This window comes from Oryctolagus cuniculus, chromosome 16 (genome assembly GCF_964237555.1).
Source record: "Oryctolagus cuniculus chromosome 16, mOryCun1.1, whole genome shotgun sequence".
Taxonomy (NCBI): domain Eukaryota; kingdom Metazoa; phylum Chordata; class Mammalia; order Lagomorpha; family Leporidae; genus Oryctolagus; species Oryctolagus cuniculus.
Genome location: NC_091447.1, coordinates 44,562,328 through 44,583,292, shown reverse-complemented (window position 1 = coordinate 44,583,292; position 20,965 = coordinate 44,562,328). Strand labels below are relative to the sequence as shown.

The following is a 20,965-nucleotide window of genomic DNA, read 5'->3' as shown; positions in this document are numbered from 1 at the left end:
AGAAAGGTATGAGCAAGGCCAATATAAAAACCAATGGAACAACCCACACAAGGATTAAAATTTTGGGTTTTAGAAGTTCCTGCTTTTCCTTAGAGGTCAGTGGATGCCGTCAAGTTGCTGTAGTAGCAGGTTGTTGGTGCGCTGGGGACACAGGAGATGGTCTGCAGTAACCTGGTGAGCGATGTGTGGGCCTAACAGACCCGAATCAGAGGTTGATGAGCAGCACTGAGGGTCAAACTGAAGTTCAGAACTGCTCTCTTCTTCAGTGGGTGGGTGGGTGTCAGAGAAGTTTCTTGTATTAAGGAGGGTCCTACCTGGAGTCAGAAACCACAGTGTAAATTGAGTCCAGATGGTTTACTATGTGTAGTTATGAACTGAACTTAGGACTAAGGGGTACAGAAGAGAAGGCAAAAGAATCCACTAAGGCTGAGAGAAAGAGCTCAAGGACGAAACAAACTTGGAGCTACTCTCCCTTCCCAAGGTCTTTGGAGAGGGTGTAGCTGCAGCCCCTGTCACAGAGCACAGATGCCACAGCCAGAGCTGGTGCATGCTTATAGGGTGGGGGCTGGTGGCATGGCATTGCAGGCCGGGACTGGCTCACCCAGAGCTTCCCTCTCGGGGGCCAGCAGGCCCAGGCTAGTGGGCAGGACGTCCCTTGCTGGGTCTGCCAGGTGAGGCTGGTGGGCAGGGTGAGAACTGCCAACCAGGGCTGCAGAACTGGCAGGGAGGAACCACTGGGTGATGGGACACTGCCAGGGGTCTGTGATACCACACCAGGCCAAGGCCCTTGCTTCTCCAGGGTCTTCCCACACCACCTACTGACGGAACCGAACAGCAAAGGGGAAGTATCTCAGTATCACAAGAAGGCAACAGAAAGCGTGGCTTGGAGCTGAATGGCATTGTGTTGATAGCAGAGCCGTTTCATAAGGTCTGCCCCGAGGACACTCATTGCAAATTTCCAAGATTTTATTTTCTTTTAAATCTCATGTGAATACATATAATATTATTAACAAAAGGAGGGGAAAAATCAATCTTATGCTTTGTGAGCCAAAGGTTTTAACTGCATCCAATTGACATGCAGTCAAGGAGGCTTGGAGCATGCAAGATTTAAACAGAATTTGCGGCACTGGGGTGAAATGACACATTTTAGCAGAACTTTAAGGTTTACAATTTCACATTCCAGGGTGCGGCCACTGCACCATTCTGACACAGAATTAGCATCTCTAATTAATGTTATGTAAGCTGAGGCCTGTGAGGCAGAGCTGTAGGAGATGGTTTCTCATGAGGCAAATAGTATTTTTAGGACCAAACCGGATTTTTCTTTCAGGGTCCATATAGCACTTAACAGATGGTGTTGTGGGCGGCCGTGATTTAAGAGCTGAAGTGATTTGTAAAGACACCCAGTCCTGTCCTCGGTGGACCCTAGAGCCAGTGATGGCTACAGGCTCATCCAGACAACTCCCGCACCAGGACACTGGCAGCCATGCCTGTCGGCGACACCATCAGGCCCTGCAGATGGGCAGTGCCTGGACTGCAGGGCGGCTGGGAGCTCTGTCCGCCTCTGCCTACTGGCTGTGCTCAGTATCAGCACACCTGGTGAAGAACCCAGAGGGACCTCCCACCCCACCCCCACCCCCGTAGTAGCTCACTTTTGTTCTTAAAGATTAACAATGTTGTAACTACCCTTCCCCCAAGTTTCCCTCTTGGAAATGCCCTTTAACTTTCCGTTCCATGTGCTCCGCAGGCTACGTTGATCCAGAAACTTGGATTCTGGCTCATGAAAGGATGGAGAGAGGAGAGAAAGTCATTTAACACCTGCTTACTTTTCTCCCCAGAAAATATTGCCCATCTTCCCTGCCACCAGCACTTGGATTACCAATCTCATTTTCCTGATTTGCTCATATCCTATTTTTCTTATCATTTGTTCTCTGTATCAGTATCCAGTTATTTCAAATGCACTTCAGTTTGTTGTCTTATTTTATGTATGAAAGATCACCTAGAATTTGACTGGATTCTGCAAGCATTTATGTCTATAATGTAAAATTCTTTCCAGCATCACCACTCTCTGTTAACTTTCATTAAACATTTGATGAGTATGCTTGCTTTTATTTGTATAAACTGTGTTTTTGCAAGTGAGTTTTTGTTACAGATTTATTTTATTTGAAAGCATAGTTACAGAGCAAGAGAGAGATACCTGCCATCCACTAGCCACGGGTTCACTCCCCAAATGGCCACAACAGCTGGGGCTGTGTTAGGCCAAAGCCAAGCCTGGTACTCCATCCAGGTCCTCCATGTGTGTAGCAGAGGCCCAAGCCCTGAAGGCCATCTTCCAATGCCTCCCCAGGTGCATTAGCAAGGAGCTGGATTGGAAGTGGAGCAGCCCAGACTCAAACCAGTGCTCATATGGGATGCTGGTGTCACAGACAGCAGCTTACCCCGCTGCACCACAGTGCTGGTCCCAAGTGATGTGTCTTTCACCAAAAAATATTTCCAAAATAGTTTTGCTTTTTAACCTAGATCAGTCATGGTCAGCTTTCTCAGTCATTTCCTGTAAGTCTTTCTTGCCTTTTAACAATCCATTCTATGCTGCATGTTTATCTCACTGACTCCCGAAAATTTAGATTGTTCCCAGTTTTTTGCTCTCATGGGAGGACCAGGCCACTGCAGCGCTGTTCTCATTCCTGCCTCTATCTGTATGCACCCTTGTATGTGCTCAGTGACTCCTGGGAGAGGAAAGCTGGGTGCGCCTGGAACATTTTTATAGATGTTGACCAATAACCCTCCAAAAATGCTGAGCCAGTTTTGCTGCCAGCAGCAGTGACCCCTCTGCCCTCATATCCCACTTGGATGCCCGCATTCCTGACTGCCCTCTGCAGCGTTCTGGCCCAGCCAGGATTTGCTTTCCAAATGCAGTGCACTCAGCAAGAGCTCGATGCCTAGCCTAGATAATTTGCCGCATGTGACGTTACTCCCCAGAGCACAGTATTCCAGCCAGCCCTTCCTGGGACTGCCTAGCAGGGTTTGCTATGTTTATAAGGAGACAGGGCCACATCATGGACTTAACCATGGTCAGTGTTGCTCATCCTGTGGAATGAGAGGTATTTTCTGGACTGTGTACATTTCCAAAAAGAACACTGCTAGACACATCTATAAAATGTATAACAATCAAAAAACTGTAACCAGTAACTGGTAGTCAAACAGATCCGCCCCAGCAATAACACCCACCACCGGAGCAAAATAAATGTTATTTTTCCTTTTTTTCCCAGATGAATAGAAGCCTCAGATTCATTTCAGCTGGGTAGAATGAAAAAGCCCTCTGGCTAGCAGCTGTCAATAAGCTGGGTTTTTTTCCTATAAAGACAATGGAACATCAATAAAAATAGTTTTTTGAAAACAGGAGGGAGAAAAAAAAACCCAACCCCCTGATAACTATTTTATTTTCATTTTTACACATGTCCTTCTAATTTTCATCTGTCAGTATTTTTATGTGGTTGAAATCTTTCTATGAGTACGGTTTTACATTTCAGTTGTTTTTTGAATTTTTGTTCATTTTAAGCATGGCACTTCTTAGATGCCCCTTGTGGTCGTAGTAGCCACTGTGACTGCTGTGTGCTAGTTCAGGAATGAGAGGGAGGCTTCCCCAGGAGAGACCCTCGCCTGCTTGAGCATCTTGTTATTGGCCTGGGATTGCTCACAGGAGGAGCACAGTGTGTCTGGGAATGGGAGCCACGTTGGGGAGGTGGCCACAGAGCAGTGGGGGGTGGGAGTGACATTAGCTGTAGTCATTCTGCTGGGAATTTGCTGTCTGACACTTCGCAAGGCTCTGCCAACTCCAGGTGAAGCCAGTTAGCAACCTGAAATTGTGAATTTAGTGTGGCTGCTGGGATAATCAGAGTAATCAAAGGTGCGAGAAAGGCAGGTGAGGGAAAAAGAACAGTGACCTAAACAAGCATCCCAGCTTTGCATCTAAGTTTAGAATAAAGGTCAAATGTAAATGTTCTTAAAGTCACACTGCACTGAGGTCATTCTGTTTCTAAAGAATAATTATTTTTCATTTCATTTTATTTGAAAGGCAGAGAAATAGACAAAGATCTTCCATCTGCTGGCTTACTCCCCAAATGCCTGTAGGATCTTCCCAATACAGTGATACATTCGCCGTCTCCACATCTCTCAGTCCCCCCTTGTCCATCCTTTCCCCCATCCCTGGGCAGTCACTGATCTGCCTGATACCACTGTGGATTAGGTAACTTTTTCTTACATTTTGTATAATGTGTATTTTTGAGAATATATTTACTATGTATTTTGTATAATTGGAAATATATTTTATTTTTGTATGACTTTTCCTCACTGTATGTTTTGAGGTGATGCATGGTGTTACTTGTGTCCATAGCTCATTCATTTTTTGCTAAGTAGTATTCCATTGCCTGCTTATACCACAAAATGTTAAACTATTCTGCTCTTGGTGAATGTTTTAGGAGTTTTCAGTGTTGTATTTTCCTTCTTTGCAAGCCTGGTGATTTTTTTTATTCAAGGTAATATATTGTGAGTGTTTTTCTTGTCAAATTCTGGATTATTTTTGTTGTTGTCCCTAAAGATACTCCTCTGCTTGTCCTGTGGTGTGCTCCAGACAGTTTCATCCTCAGGGTCTTAGGCTTTAACGGGCAGAACCTGAGCTGCGCTTAGCCCGGGGTGAGTTGTTCTGCGCCACTGTAAACAGTACCATGTGAACTGTGGTTACCCCTACTCCAGCCACTGGGAGTGGGACGACTCCACCCCTGTGTGAGCTTTGGACACACGTCCATGTGATACTTGAGTGCTCATTTCACTAGTGCTGGGTCATTTTTTTTTTCCCCAAACTTATGCGCTCAGTACATAATCATCAGGAGGTGCCTTTCACAGATGGTCAGCGTTTCTCCAAGTGCAGGCTTGGCTCCCTCGGACTGCTCTGCACACGGTGGTGGTGCGTCTCTGAGCTCCAGCTGTGGCTTTTCCCAGTTCCCCTCCCGCCAGCACGACCTGAAACTTTCCTTGAGGCCTAAATGGGAATATTTGCGGATCTCACTGGTTTGTTTGTTTTCCTGTCTCTCAGGGATCCCTGTTTCTCATTAGCTGATACTGAAATCATTGAGAGGGGTGGACATTTGGCCTAGTTAAGAGCCTGGGAAGCACTGGTGATGGCTCAAGTATGTAGGTCCCTGCCATTCACATAGGAGGCCCAGGCTGAGTTCCTGGCCCCTGACTTTGGCCCCCAGCCCAGGACCGTTGTGGGCATCTGGGGAGTGTTTTTTCTGCTTCTGGAATAAATAAACACTTTCAATTCGTCAGAGCTGTTGTATCATACATTTTCTGTGGTATTTGAGTTGCTTCAGGCGGGAGGGGTAAGTTCAGTGTCTGTCACTTGAGCTTGACCGGAAGTGAAAGCTGGGGCGGTGTTTTTATGCCCCCTGGCGTGTAGCTGCTGCTGTGTATACAGCAAGCGCTCCTCCAAGCTTGCATACAGGGAGTCACTTATGTAGATCCTCAGACCAATAAATGGGTGGTTGTGAGTGAAAGAAAATGTGTAACTTTTTGAGGAGATGTGACAGTAAGTGGGAAATGCAGACAACAGAGCGTTTCTGAGCAGGGCCTCACCGTGTCCTGGCTGGTCTCGCTCAGGGCCCTGCTGCAGCAGAATTTTACTTTCTTCTGCTATTGCCGCATAGCAGAGATAACGTGGGCCTGAAACTACTGAATTTGTTCCCTCACCCGACTCATCAAAGCCAGTGGGAGGGGCAGCTGGTCACCCCCGCCCCAGAGGACACCCCAGCACAGACTCAGCTGTGCATGCTGTGTGAAGCCCCTGCCCTAGGTCCCTTCTGCTCTTCCCAGGGTCCTGGACTTGTGACTTGTCCTACGGCAGACAGCTGCCCCCCATCAGCTGGGGCTAAACTTATCTATTCTAGCTGTCTTTGACTAGTCTGGCAGTGGATTATTCTTTTCATCTACCAGTCATTAGAACTCTTTTATATTTCACTTCATTCCCTATGACGTATAAAATTTTATAAGCCAAGAAACTCAATCAAGACATAAAGAAGGACCTTCTAGAAAATCAACCCAGGAACCCACCAGGTGATTTTGCACAGGAATGCCTCCCTCCAGCCTTTCCTTTAAAATGTCACTTTCCCATTGAGCGTGTTTGAGCCATCTGGTTGAAAACGGGTGGCCTTCCTGGCTGTCGGCCAGGGCTTGAAGGCAAGGCCTTCCTGTAGGCCAGACCGCCTTGCTAGCCTTGTGCGTCTCTGTCCTGCTGCTTCTCCTGAGTTAGGAGAGCACAGTGTCTGCCTGCACTAATCCCAGACTGTCCGTGCTGGATTATTTGAGGTAACATGTAATTAGACTTGATCTGCGAGGTTTATTAGCTTTGCACGCAAGAGAGCGCTGGGGAGCACTTCCAGCCATGCCTGGGTCCTTCCCTGTGACCGGTGATGTAACCATGCAGGGCTGGAGAACTGACCTCACAGGTAGGTGACCTGGTTGTATTTTCTTTATGGTTACTGGTATGCTGAGAGTACCTCACATAAACTCTTGAGCTGATAAACATTGTGTTGTCAAGAACCTTGAAACCTCACCCTACACGATACCTGTTTTTTCCCACCACCTGACTTCACCTTCAGTTTGTTACATCCAGTGCTGATTTTAGAAGCCATAGGTTCAAAGAGCCAGAATTCTGCTGCTCATGTTCCTGGTCAGGAGCAGCTAGGGCCTGGGGAGTACGGGAGCAGCGTTTCACTGCAGAACAAAACTGTTGTTTATATAAAATTGCCCACCGTTCAACTCCCCTTGCTGTCTCAAATTAGTTTATATTTCAGGGATTTTCTCTCCTGTAGCTGGACACTATTATAGGCATGGAAGACTGAAATAAAAAGGTAGCCCAGGACAGAAATAGAGATGACTTTATGGATTTCTCATTCCTCTCTTGGAGCGGAGACAGGAGGTCGTGTCTACAGTGATAGTCTAGTCAGTGTTCTCTTTTCCAAGATTCTTTTATAGATGTTACCAACCCTGCAACTTACAATGTGGATCATTTTTTCTCCTCTTTATTAGAAGACTGTATGCTGCCACCAGGTTAAATGTGATGTAGAGGAGGCAACAGTGCTAAACAAGCATAAGGATTTTGTGAGTACTAAAGAAGTTAATATTTTAAATAACCTTGCCAGAGGCGGTCATGAAAATAGGTTAGTTGCCAATAAAAGATCATTTGTCCATATTAAATTTCATTGTTATATATGCCCCAGAATGGAGGAGGAGCCTGGAGTTCACCTGAGTACCCACCCACCTGACTTCCCACCTGCCTGAGTGCCCACCCACCTGGCAGGATGAACCAACCATTTGTAAAGATGGCTGGATGACTGGGGCAACTGTGAAAGCCCCTTTTCATTCTTAAAGTCTAGGATTAGTTCCTCATTCGTGTGAAAACTCATGTTCTTTTTAATGAAGTTTGTAAAAGTTCCTTTTACTGTCATTAATTTTTCTTGTGATATAGTCAGTCTGTTTCCCTGTTAGGACGCTATTGTTACCTAGCAGAGCATAGTAATGTGTCATTTGTCTTTGCCTTGGTCTCTTAGTGCTTGTTGTCATTCAGCTTTAGATGAAGTCCAGACACCTTAGTCCTTCTTATCGGCCTCAACCTCCTTTGCCCGTGGTTTCCCTTGGTCAGATCAGATCACTCTCCTTACTAACCAAACTCAGTCTCATTTCTTTTTGTTTCCTCAGTCTTCACCTCTCGCTCAAGAACTCCCTGTTCTAACTCCCGCATCCCAGTTCTCCATATTGTTCATTGTGGTGGTCTGCAGCCTTAGAAAGCTCTGCATTTGCTTGTTAACTCTTACTGGCATTTGAGAGTACAGAGGTTTTTCTTAACCAGCTGCACCCAGAAATTGCAGGTACACTTCACAACATTCGTCTTCTCAGTGAGCACAGGTTTGTTTTTTCCTCCCAGTAGAACATATATGCTTTTTTTAAAAATGTATCCTACTTCATGGAATGTAGGTAAGACAAAGTTCTCTGTTTATACTTAAAGAGGTACATGAACATTCCACAGATAATTTTATTTTTGAGAAGCATCTTGAAATGGTGGCTGGTGACTTCCATAGCACTAAGCAGATTACTTTTGTTAAAAATTATATTATGGAAAATTGGGAGTTGGGGATTGACATGTAGCATATCAAAATATTTCCCATTAAAGTAATGAGAAATATGCTGTCAGCATTTTCATGTAGAACATTGGCTTTTCTGAAAATGAAGTGCTGCCTAAATGAGCAATGCCTGTACTAGCCATCACTAAACAAGTAAACCCTGCTGCAGTCACGTTGCAGGATTTTGTACCCACAAGAGAAGCAACCCTTCAGCCAATGTCTGCCTGTAGAAGAATGCCTATAGATTAGAGGTTCTTCCCCTGTAAGATTTTTTTTTTTTTTTTGAGAGGCAGAGAGAAAGAGAGAGAGAGAGAGAGAGAGAGGCAGGCAGACAGACAAATAGAGAGCTCCCATCTAGTCGTTTACTCCCCAAATGCCTACAGTAGCCAAGGCAAGGCCAGGACCAGAGCTGGGAGCTGAGATCTCAATCCAGGTCCTCCGTGTGAGTGGCAGAGACTCAATTACTTGAGCCACCACCCCCTACCTCCCAGGATATATATTAGCAGGAAGCTGGAATTGGGGGCCAAGCCAGGATGCAAACGCAGGCACTCCAGCGTGGAATGTGGATGTCCTAACTCGTGCTGTAGCTGCTAGGCCTGACATTCACCCCAACCCTGATGAATTTTGATTTGTGAATATTTGAAACCCCTTATGTTTTCTTTGCTGGCAAAATCCTAATCCTCTGGCATTTTTACACCTATTGCCCTTTACACATGCCCCTCATTTTAGGATTTCTGGCCACCCTTCAAGCCTCACACTAAATGTTGTGTGTCACTTAATTTAAAGGCAAAACATGCTCTCAGGTATTGATGAAAAGCCATCAAGTCATTATCCTTGGTGATGCAAGCAACTCAATACTTTCCGTGTTTATTAATTGATAGCATTTATAGATTATACTGTTAATTGCTCACCTTATGGCCCCACCATGACTATCTGTTAAAAGTGAACTAGGTTGCTTGTTCCTCCCCAGCCCACCAAACCCAGGCTCTGCATATCAGATGTTCAGTAGTATTTCCTGGGAGATTTGCAATCCAAGTGTGAAGCAGCATTGCAGGTGCATTTGAAACCTGAATCACATCATTTATCCCAGGCCTTGCTGTGGCAAGTCCATTAGTACTATGAATGCTGCCTATCTTCTATATTCATCATTTACAGCAAGTTTTAAGATTTTGGAAACCAGATTCTGTTGGAAGAATAGAGCAGAAATGAGTAAATTTTTTTTCACATGTCAAACTTTCGAGCAAAACTAAGCAAAGCATTGTGGCGGCACAGAAGGTGACAAAGAAGGCACCTTTGTTACAGCCTTCCACAAACTTCAGTGCGCCTATTATTCCTATTAAGAAAAGGAAATAAGAAGCAAATCCTTGCATCAAGGAGGAAGGCAGCCAGCACTCCTAGGGGGCTCTTGCTCATCTGTTCCTGGTTCCCCAGTGGTTTTCCCTTTCTTCACTTTGTCTGCTGGATTCCATTTGTAATGAGCAAAAACGGTTTAAGGACACGGGTCTATTTTCTCTAAACGTAATACTTCTCAGTGAAATATATTCCACATTTCCAAAGAGATTGACCCGACTTTATTTCCCACTGTTTTCTCCAGCATGGAAAGGTCTCTAAGAAATGGAAAAGAAAAGTAGCTAAGTACAAACTGGGTCTGAGTGCCCATTAGTGGGAGGAAGAAACAGTCTGAACCAATGGACATGATCTGATGTCCAGGGAGTGAATAAAGGATCTCTAGCTGATGATTTCCTAGTGCCCTGAGGTACTGGGCCTGGCCAACAGACTTGGCCTTTACTACTCTTAAACAGTATTAATTATTATTATTATCTTGCTCTTTGCATATGATATTTTCATATTTTTTTTCTAAGTTGGAGTTGCTAGAGAGGCAAGGCTGTTTAAAATTCAAACCCTCCTGGTCAGCTTTAATAGAAACTTGCAGCTCTGCAGTAGCTGTTCCGTGTATGGCTGTTACTGACGACTTGGGCTGCCTGAACAGGTGTCATGCTTGACGTAAACGCAGTAATGGACAATGCTTTATGGTGGCTCAGGGTCAGAGTTTTCAGGAAGGCTCTGCATTCACACAGCTGTGTTAGGAAGGGGAACACCAGGGTATTCTTTCTGCTCTTGTTTTGGGGGAAGGTGAATCTGTGCACAGAGATAGCAAGGCATTGTAAATTACACGGCCACCAGGGTACAAAAACTAACCTGCCTTCCAGATGATTTCCATAACTAAAGAATGTTGCCGCTAACCAGCCTTGTCCAATTTCAGGGGTTCTATAGATGCAGCCAGATGAGATGGACTCTGCATCAGCCAGAGGTTCTGCTGGCCAGCAGCAGACGGATGTGGCCATGGTTCCTAAAAGAGGACAGTGATATGTCTGAGTGAATGTATTCTGTGGATGATGGCATTCACTGTGAATAGATACAAACTGGATAAATTTGAAATCTTCAGTGCAAGGGAAGCAAGATGCGTCAGAAAGGAAAGGAAGCCATTTTGGTTCAGAAACCAGAGGAGCAGTGTGGTCTTGTAGAAAGAATCTAAGCCTTGGGGTCAGAACACTCTGTTCTGCTCCCTCCTCTTCGGTCTAGGAGCTTGGGGTCTTCGTACAGGACCTGCCCTTCCGAGCCTTTTCTGTACAAAGAGCACAAGAGTATCGTTGTATTCCACTTGGGCCGCTGTAACAAAATACCAAAAACTGGTGGCTTATGAACAACAGACATGGTTCTCCCAAGTCTGGAGGCAGGGAAGTCTGAGATCGAGGTGCTGGTAGGTCTGGGATCTGCCGAGGGCCCTCTTCCTTACAAAGCGGAAGATGGTGGACACCGTCGCACCTTACATAGTCACTAATCCCACCCTTGAGAGCCCCACCGTTATGACTGAAACACCACTCAAAGTCCCCATCACATCCTGGCCCGTCCTGCATTAGCTTTAAACATAGGAATCTGGGGGACACACAAACTTTCAGCAAGTCCCTCACTTGTAGGGTGCACTGTGATCACTGAAGATTAATGGATAAAATCTGGAGAGTGTTTTTAGCAGACAGTGCCTGGCATAAAGTCAGCCCCAATAAATGATAATAATTTAGTTGTTCTTACAGCAGAGCTGGATCAGCCTCTCTGGTGAGCCGGCTTCTGGTAGGCTTTGTTTCCATCCGACCCAGCAGCCAGCCTGCCTCTGTGACGGACAGCTGCCTCCAGCTCATACCTTCCTGGGACTGCTTCTTTCATGTCTGGAATAGGAGGCTGTAACACAGCTACTGCATCTTTACCCAGGGAAAATTACACCAAATAGATCTGGCTTTGATCTATTTTCAGTTTTGACTGAAATAAGGACAATAATATACCATTTTACAGGATAGCCAGAGATACCGGGCTACAAAAATTCAAAACCTTTTTAGTCTTTTCAGATTTGAAAGCAGATGATTAACCATTGTCAACTCTACATTGACTTGAGCTTTCTTGGCCATTGAACTCCTGGCTCCAATTCTCAACTCCATTCTCCCTTTAATCCTGAATATTTTTTTTTCAGTGCCTTCATTTCAGAAGTACATATTTATGCATTGCTTTTTTTTTTGAAAGTTTTCTTAAGGTAAATTTCTTTTTTTTTTTTTTATCTTTTATTTAATGAATATAAATTTCCAAAGTACGACTCATGGGTTACAATGGCTTCCCCCCCCATACCGTCCCTCCCACCCACAACCCTCCCCTTTCCCACTCCCTCTCCCCTTCCATTCACATCAAGATTCATTTTCGATTATCTTAATATACAGAAGATCAGCTTAGTATACCTTAAGTAAGGATTTCAACAGTTTGCTCCCACACAGAAACATAAAGTGAAAAATAATAGATGATTTTTTTTAAATGATGATGAAATCAGATCAGACCTATTGTCATGTTTAATCCCAGTGAGAGTCAAGTTGGGAATTGATAATTTCTTTTTTTTTTTTTTTTTTTTTTTTTTTTACAGAAGATCAGTTTAGTGTACATTAAGTAAAGATTTCAATCGTTTGCACCCCCATAGAAACACAAAGTGAAATATATTGTTTGAGTACTCATTATAGCATTAAGCCTCAGTGTACAGCACATTAAGGACAGAGATCCTACATGAGGAGTAAGTGCACAGTGACTCCTGTTGTTGACTTTACAAATTGACACTCCTGTTTATGGCATCAGTAATCTCCCTATGCACCAGTCATGAGTTTCCAAGGCTATGGAAGCCCCTTGAGTTCTCCGACTCTTATCTTGTTTAGACAAGGTCATAGTCAAAGTGGAGGTTCTCTCCTCCCTTCAGAGAAAGGCACCTCCCTCTTTGAAGACCTGTTCTTTCCACTGGGATCTCACTCACAGAGATCTTTTTGCCAGAGTGTCTTGGCTTTCCATGCCTGAAATACTCTCATGGGCTTTTCAGCCAGATCCGAGTGCCTTTAGGGCTGATTCTGAGGCCAGAGTGCTATTTAGGACATCCGCCATTCTATGAGTCTGCTGAGTATCTCACTTCCCATGTTGGATCACTCTCCCCTTTATTTATTCTATCGGTTAGTGTTAGCAGATACTAGACTTGTTTATGTGCTCCCTTTGACTCTTAGTCCTTTCATTATGATCAATTGTGAACTGAAATTGATCACTTGGAATAGTGAGATGGCATTGGCACATGCCACCTTGATGGGATTGAATTGGAATCCCCTGGTATGTTTCTAACTCTACCATTTGGGGCAAGTCAGCCCGAGCATGCCCCAAATTATACATCTCTTCCCTCTCTTATTCCCACTCTTATGTTTAACAGGGATCCCATTTCAGTTAATTTTCAACACTTAAGAATAACTGTGTGATAATTACAGAATTAAACCAGTCATATTAAGTAGAACAGACAAAAAAAATACTATGAGGGATAATGTATTAAATTGTCCATTAGCAGTCAGGGCTATGCTGATCAAGACACCATTTCTCATAGTGTCCATTTCACTTCAGGAGGTTTCCTTTTTGGTGTTCAGTCAGTTGTCACCGATCAGGGAGAACATATGGTATTTGTCCCTTTGGGACTGGCTTACTTCACTCAGCATGATGTGTTCCAGATTCCTCCATTTTGTTGCAAATGACTGGATTTCGTTGTTTCTTACTGCGGTATAGTATTCTAAAGAATACATATCCCATAATTTCTTTATCCAGTCTACCATTGATGGGCATTTAGGTTGGTTCCAGGTCTTGGCTATTGTGAATTGTGCTGCAATAAACATTAGGGTGCAGACCGCTTTTTTGTTTATCAATTTAAACTCCTTTGGGTAAATTCCAAGGAGTGGGATGGCTGGGTCGAACGGTAGGGTTATATTCAGGTTTCTGAGGAATCTCCAGACTGATTTCCATAGTGGCTTGACCAGTTTGCATTCCCACCAACAGTGGGTTAGTGTCCCTTTTTATGCATTGCTTTTGTTAATTTATCAGAATTATAATCTTTGGTATGTTCTGTACTAAAGGCAGCTTTAAGCATATTGATTACAAAGCATCGTATAGCCTACAAAAGAACTATTAAGGCATTAATTATACCTTCCTTTTGGCCCAGGACTTCTTCCCCAGAGTGCCAGTGCTGTGAAATGTCATGCCAACAAGGCTTCTATGAAACCAGAAGTCCAAAGAACACCTTCTTGTCCCACAATAATTCTCCAACAAGTGGCCTCAGAACCCAGTCTGGTCCAACCTCATTTATCAGCCATAAGCTCTTTTTTTTTTTTAAAGATTTTTTTTTTTTTTACTTGAGAGTCAGAGTTACACATAGAGAGGAGAGGCAGAGAGAGAGAGAGAGAGAGAGGGAGAGAGAGGTCTTCCATCTGCTGGTTCACTCTGCAGTTGGCCGCAACGGCCAGAGCTGCGCCGATCTGAAGCCAGGAGCTTCTTCTGGGTCTCCCACACGGATGCAGGGGCCGAAGGACTGGGGCCATCTTCCACTGTTATCGCAGGCCATAGCAGAGAGCTGGATTGGAAGTGGAGCAGCCAGGTTTTGAACCAGCACCCATAAGGGATGCCAGCGCTTCAGGCCAGGGTGTTAACCCACCGTGCCACAGTGCCGGCCCCAGCCATAAGCTCTTGTACCTGTTTTTCATCCCTTTCTCAGGCCAGCAGGCTAACCAGGGCATACAGTCTTCTTGCGATGACAGAGGAGGATGAGGACAAATGGAAGCATTTTCTGCCTTCCAGTTCTCAGGCATTCAACTGGCCCTCTCTCTGCCAGCCCCATTCCACTGGCCAAGCAAGTGAAACTGCCACAGAGGAACTGTGCACTCCGATGATCACGTTCATTCCTGCATCAAGCATATATTTTTTTACCACCTGCTTGATCCCAGGCATTGTTGTGCATGATTAGATTACAACACTGAACAGAATAGTAAGAAATCCTTCCTCACAGTGAATCTTCTATTCTAGTGAGAGATAATGAATAATAATGTGTGTACACACATGCAGGAGTGTGTAACACAAGAGTGAAAAGTGCAGTGAAGAAAAATGAAAGAGGGTAAGCAAAGCGATTCATTTCCCCCTGCCCCAGAGGTTGCTGCTGTTAGCTATGCAGTGCTCATCATTGAGAGGGTGTGTAGTGGAGCCTGACCCAGTGCGTTTGACTCCCTGCTCTTCCTTTTACTTGCTTTATGATAGACTATACTTAGATTTTTCTGTTGCTGTATAACATATAACCACTAATTTAGTGACCCAAATTCACATTCATTTATTATGTCACTATTTCTGTGTGTCAGGAGCCCAGGCATAGCCTCACTGGGTCTGGGGATCAGGGTCTTGCAAGGAAGCAGCCTAAGATGAAGGAAGATGTGGATGGAGTTCTAGGCTCCTGTCTGGGCCATTTGGGGAGTGAACCAGTGTGTGGAAGAGCGCTCTCTCTCTCTCTCTCTCCCTGTTTCTGTCTCTGTCTCTTTCTTTCTGTAACTGCCTTCCAAATAACTATTTTTTAAAAAAAGCTTATTTTGGAGCTAAGAATTTTGTAATAAAATTTCATGGAAAATAACTATAATGAAAAACCTATGTTGAGGCTGGTGCTGTGGCTCACTTGGTTGATCCTCCGCCTGCGGCGCCGGCATCCCATTTGGGCGCCGAGTTCTAGTCCCAGTTGCTCCTCTTCCATTCCGGCTCTCTGCTGTGGCCCAGGAGGGCAGTGGAGGATGGCCCAAGTGCTTGGGCCCCTGCACCCGCATAGGAGACTGGGAGGAGGCACCTGGCTCATGGCTTCAGATTGGCGCAGCGCTGGCTGTGGCAGCCATTTAGGGAATGAACCCATGGAAGGAAGACCTTTCTCTCTGTCTCTCTCTCTCACACTGTCTACCTGTCAAATTAAAAAAAAAATTTAAAAAAGCCTATGCTAAATTTCAGAATTTCTCGCACAAGAATAAGCTTATGTTTTGACTCTATTTGTCCCATGTACTTTTTGAAGCCCCCCTCCAACTTGTTAAAATGTACATAGGTAACATTTACTTATGTATTGTCACGGTGAAAAGAAAATGACGAAAATGAAACTTTTCGTTTGTTTCCATTTTCGTTTTTAAGAAGAGCTTGTCAGCTCTTCGGGACTGATGTGTTGTGTCTCAGGAAGAGGACTTTGTGCACAGGGAGAAGAAGCTGCATCCCTTACCTTAGGTGGTCTCTGGAGCCTCGAGCATGATCTCTCCAGACAGCCTTTGGATGGCTGTAAGGAAGAACTCTATGGGGCATCAGTGTTCTAAGCCCCAGTGCATCATTTTTCATCCAATGAAGCAACTGAGTGCTTCAGAAGTACTACCGGCTGCCTTTTTGCTGCAGTATGTGACTTTTGGTTCTTATTGATCTCAAGGACACAGTGTGTCGTCACAGCAGCACCTGCCGCATGGCAGAACGCGGTGTTCACAGTCAGCCGTACTCACCTTTCAGGACGCATGATTTACTGTTTCTCATAACGCATGCAGCGCCGTGCCTGCTGCCCCATAAATCTGTGCTCCGTACTGCACTCTTGCAAGTTTGGTGTCTATCAGTTGGTGGGGTGGCGGTGTTCTTCCATAACAGTGACGCCCATGTTTCTCCAAGATTTATACTCACTCAGGGCAGGTTTTTCAGAATGACAATTCCTGCTCTTGACAAGATGGAATAAGTACTTCAGTACTCCTGACGGGATTATAAATCGATACAGTGATTCTACAGAATAGATTAGAAAGGATGTTTAAATATTTGTACCATTTGTCTTGGAAACTAGACTGCTCAGAGTGGCTAAATAGTCACAAAGTCATAAAGAGTTCTGAATAGCAAAGTCTACCTCTAGGGAATGGATAATTAGAGATTTTATTTTTACTATTACTATAGCTATTTCCATTAGCTAACAAAGTAGCACGCTAAACATTTTTATGCATTATCTCATTAACTCTCACAATACAAATAGATGCTGTTGTTATCCCATATTCCATAAAGGAAAAGTGGCTCAAAAAGCTAAGTAGCCCATTCAAAATGACGAGGAGGAGGAGTGGGAAGAGGTTGATGGTGCTGATAGTGGTAGCTGGTAACATTTACTGAATGCCACTTTGTGTCACATTGTATCCTTAGTACTTTGCAGGTATTACTTCATTTAATTTTCCTACAAGAGTGAAACAAAGTTAAGTGTGCTTTGTTATTCCTGTTTTAACAAAGAGGAAACTCAGGCACAGGAAAGATAACTAAGCAAAGGAGTTTAAATTACAGGGTTCTAAGTGTTTAAATTGGAATTTGAATGCAGATGTTGGATTTTTGCCTGACATACTCTTATCATAGTGGGTGCCACAATCACATGGTTACCAAATGAATGGCACACAAGGACCCAAACTTAGGTCTGGTAGACGTTCTCTCAATCACTGAGCAGGGTAGCCAGTTCATTCAGCTAATTCCATTTGGTGGTTGTCCTACAGTAGGTGGTGTGATCAGCTACCCTCTTTGGAGATCCCTGGGGTAACTGTAACATAAAGAGGGAGATAAGGAAGAAAGGCAGGGAGTTCACTCATCGTGTTAGACTACCCCCTGGCCTTGGTTACCCCCAGGATGTCATGGTGGCTTCCCAACAAGAGAAATGACTGGGTGGAAACAGAGAGTTCCCCCTAAAGGGAGCATGCAGACAAAGTGCAGGCCTAGAAGCATTGTCATAGTGAATAGTAAGGCCTATGGAGCCAGGTACTCCTTTTATTTGTTTATTTTTTGGACAAAGTATATTTAAATACAACATTGGAGTACTCAGTGATGTGTGACACGTGTATTCAATGTCTCATTATTAAATCAAGGTGCTTTACTTATCTATCACCTTAAATGTTTTTCATTTAATTCTTTTTTTAACCTAGAAACCTTTTATTTAAGGTATACAAACTAGATGTATTTCATAAATAAGAACATAGCGATTCTTCCACTCTACTGTCCCTCCAAACCCACACTCTAACCCTTCTTCCACTTCCCTCTCCTATTCCCATTCTATTTTCAATTAACTTTATACATATAAGGTTAACCCTACACTAAGTACATAGTTTGACAATATGATAATATTGTCAAATAATATGAAAAAAAAAACTATTCCTCAGCATTTGAGACAAAGGCTGTTCACAGTCATTACATCTCAAAGTGTCAATTTCACTTCTATAGATTACCTTTTAGGTATTCTATTAGTTACCACAGATCAGGAGAACATATGGTGTCTATCTTTTGAGGACTGGCTTATTTCACTAAGTATGTTTTCCAGGTGCATCCATTTTGTTGCAAATGACAGGATTTTCTTTTCCCCTATGTAGTATTCCATGGTGTACATATCCCATAATTTCTTTATCCAGTCTTCAGTTGATGGCCATTTGGGTTGGTTCCTTATCTTAGTATTGTGAATTGAGCTGCAATAAACATAGGGGTACAGATAACACTTTCATATGCTGATTTCATTTCCGTTGGGTAAATTCCCAGGAGCGGAATGGCTGGGTCATATGGTAGGTCTATATTTAGATTTTTGAGGTATCTTCATACTGTCTACCACAGTAGCTGTATCAGTTTACATTCCCACCAACAGTAGATTAGGGTACTTTTTCCACACATCCTCGCCAGCATTTGTTTTTTGTTGATTTCTGTATGAAATCCATTCTAACTGGGGTGAGGTGAAACCTCATTGTGGTTTTCATTTGCATTTCCCCAATGGCCAGTGATCCTGAGATTTTTTTTTTCATGTGTCTGTTAACCATTTGGATTTCCTCTTTTGAAAAATGCCTGTTTGGGGCCAGCACTGTGGCATAGTGGGTAAAGCTGCCACCTGCAGTACTGGCATCCCATATGAGCACCACTTCCAGTCCTGGCTGCTCCATTTCTTATCCAGCTCTCTGCTATGGCTTGGGAAGCAGAAGATGGCTCAAGTCCTTGGGCCTTTGCACCTGCACGGGAGACCCAGGAGAAGTTCCTGGCTCCTTGCTGCAGATCGCCGCAGCTCTCGCCATTGCAGCCATCTGGAGAGAGAACCAGTGGATGAAAGACCTCTCTCTCTCTGCAACTCTGCCTTTCAAATAAATAAATAAATCTTTAAAAAAAGAGAAAAGAAATGCCTGTTTAAGTTCTTTGCCCATTTCTTAACTGGATTGTTTGTTTCGTTGTTGTTGAGTTCCTTGAGCTCTTTATAGATTCTGGATCCTAATCCTTTATCAGCTGCATAGTTTGCAAATATTTTCTCCGATTCTGTTTGCTGTCCCTTCACCTCACAAGTGTTTCTTTTGCAGTGCAGAAGCTTCTCAATTTGATGTAATCTCATCTGTCAGTTTTGGCTTTTATTGCTTCTGGGGCCTTTTCCAAGAAGTTTTTCCTATGCCAATATCTTGCAGGGTTTCTCCAATGTTCTCTAGTAATTCCATGGTATTGGGTCATGGACTTAGGTCTTTGATTCATTTTGAGTGGATTTTTGTGTAAGGTGTTAGGTAGGGTTCTAGTTTTCATACTTCTGCATGTGGAGATCCAGTTTTCCCAGCACCATCTTTTGAAGAGACTGTTCTTACTCCAGGGATTGATTTTAGTTCCTTTGTCAAAGAGAAGCCGATTGTAGATGTGTTGATTGATTTCTGGAGCTCTGTTCTGTTCCAGTGGTCTACCCATCTGTTTTTGAGTCAGTACTAGGGTGTATTGATAACAACGTCCCTGTATTATGCCTTGAAATCAGGTATTGCGATACCTTCAGCTTTGTTTTTGTTGAGTAAGATTGCTTTAGCTATTCTGGGTCTCCTGTATTTCCATATTAATTTCAGCTTCATTTTTTTCTATATCTGAGAAGAATGTCCTTGGTATCTTGATTAGTATCACATTGAATCTGTAAATTGCTTTTGGTATTATAGACATTTTGATGATATTGATTCTCCCAATCCATGAACATGGAAGGTTTTTCCATTTTTTGTGTGTCATCTTCTATTTCTTTCTTTAATGTTTTGTAATTTTCATCATAGATATCATTTAATTCCATGATTAAATTTACTCCAAGGTTTTTAATTTTTTTGAAGCTATTGTGAATGTATTGATCTTAGAAGCTCTTATTCAGTCATGGCATTGTCTGTGTATACAAATGCTGTTGATTTTTGTGCATTAATTTTATATCCTGCCATGTTACCAAACTCTTTTATGAGTTCCAGTAATCTCTTAGCACAGCCTTTTGGATTCTCTATATTTAGAATCATGTCATCTGCAAATAAAGATGGGTTGACTTCCTCCTTCCCAATTTGTATCCCTTTGATTTCTTTTTCTTGCCTAATGGCTCTGGCTAAAACTTCCAGGACTATATTTAATGGTAGTGGTGAGAGTGGGCATCCTTGTCTGGTTCCAGATCTTAGTGGAAATGCTTCCAACTTTTCCTCATTCAATAAGATGCTGGCCAAGTGTTTTTCATAAATTGCCTTGATTGTGTTGTGAAATATTTCTTCTATACCTAGTTTGCTTAGAATTTTCATCACTAAAGGATGTTATATGTTATCAAATGCTTTCTTTGCATCTATTGAGATAATCATATGGTTTTTGTCCTTCAGTTGGTTAATGTTATGTATTACATTGATTGATTTGTGAATCTTGAACCATTCCTGCATATCAGGGATAAATCCCACTTGGTCCTGGTGAAAGATCTTTCTGATGTATTTTTGGTTCAATTGGCTAGCATTTTGTTGAGGATTTTTGCATCTAAGTTCATCAGGGAAATTGGTTTGTAGTTCTCTTTCTCTGTGGTATCTTTTTAAGGTATAGGAATTAAGGTGATGGTGGCTTCATAGAAAGAGTTTTTGCAGATTCCCTCCCTTTCAATTGTTTTGAATAGCTTGAGAAGAATTGGAGTTAGTTCTTCTTTAAATGTCTGGTAGAATTCAGTGGTGAAACCGTCTGGTCCTGGGATTTTCTTTGTTGGGAAGGTGTTTATTATTGATTCAATTTCCATCTTTGCTATTCATCTGTTTAGGTTTTCTGTGTCCTCATGTCTGATTTTCATAGGTTGTAGGTGTCTAGGGATCTCTGTTTTTCCTAGGTTTCCTGTTTTGTTGGCATACAGCTCTTTGTAGTTATTTCTGATGATTCTTTCATTTTTGGTATCGTTTTTTCTATTTCCATCTATATTTTTATGGATCTGGGTTTTCTCTCTCCTTTTTTTGGTTAGTTAGGCCAATGGTGTGTCAGTTTTGCTTATTTTTTCATAAAACCAACTATTCACTTTGCTGATCTTTTGTATTTTTTTGTTTGTTTCAATTTTGTTTATTTCTTGTCCAATTTTAATTATTTCTTTTCTCCTATTGATTTTGGGTTTACTTTGCTGTTGTTTTTCTAGG

At 43.1% G+C, this 20,965-nt stretch overlaps 1 protein-coding gene across 11 annotated transcripts in view; it reads left to right on the top strand.

Annotated features, from left to right (window-relative positions):
- Positions 1 to 20,965, top strand: part of CDK14 (cyclin dependent kinase 14) — a 742,587-nt gene that overhangs the window by 543,093 nt on the left and 178,529 nt on the right. The window contains exon 13 of one of the 11 annotated variants that reach the window (XM_070058419.1): positions 1,745 to 11,719. Coding sequence (XP_069914520.1) covers positions 1,745 to 2,041 — 297 coding nt within the window. The 3' untranslated portion in view covers positions 2,042 to 11,719. 11 annotated transcript variants of the gene reach the window in all.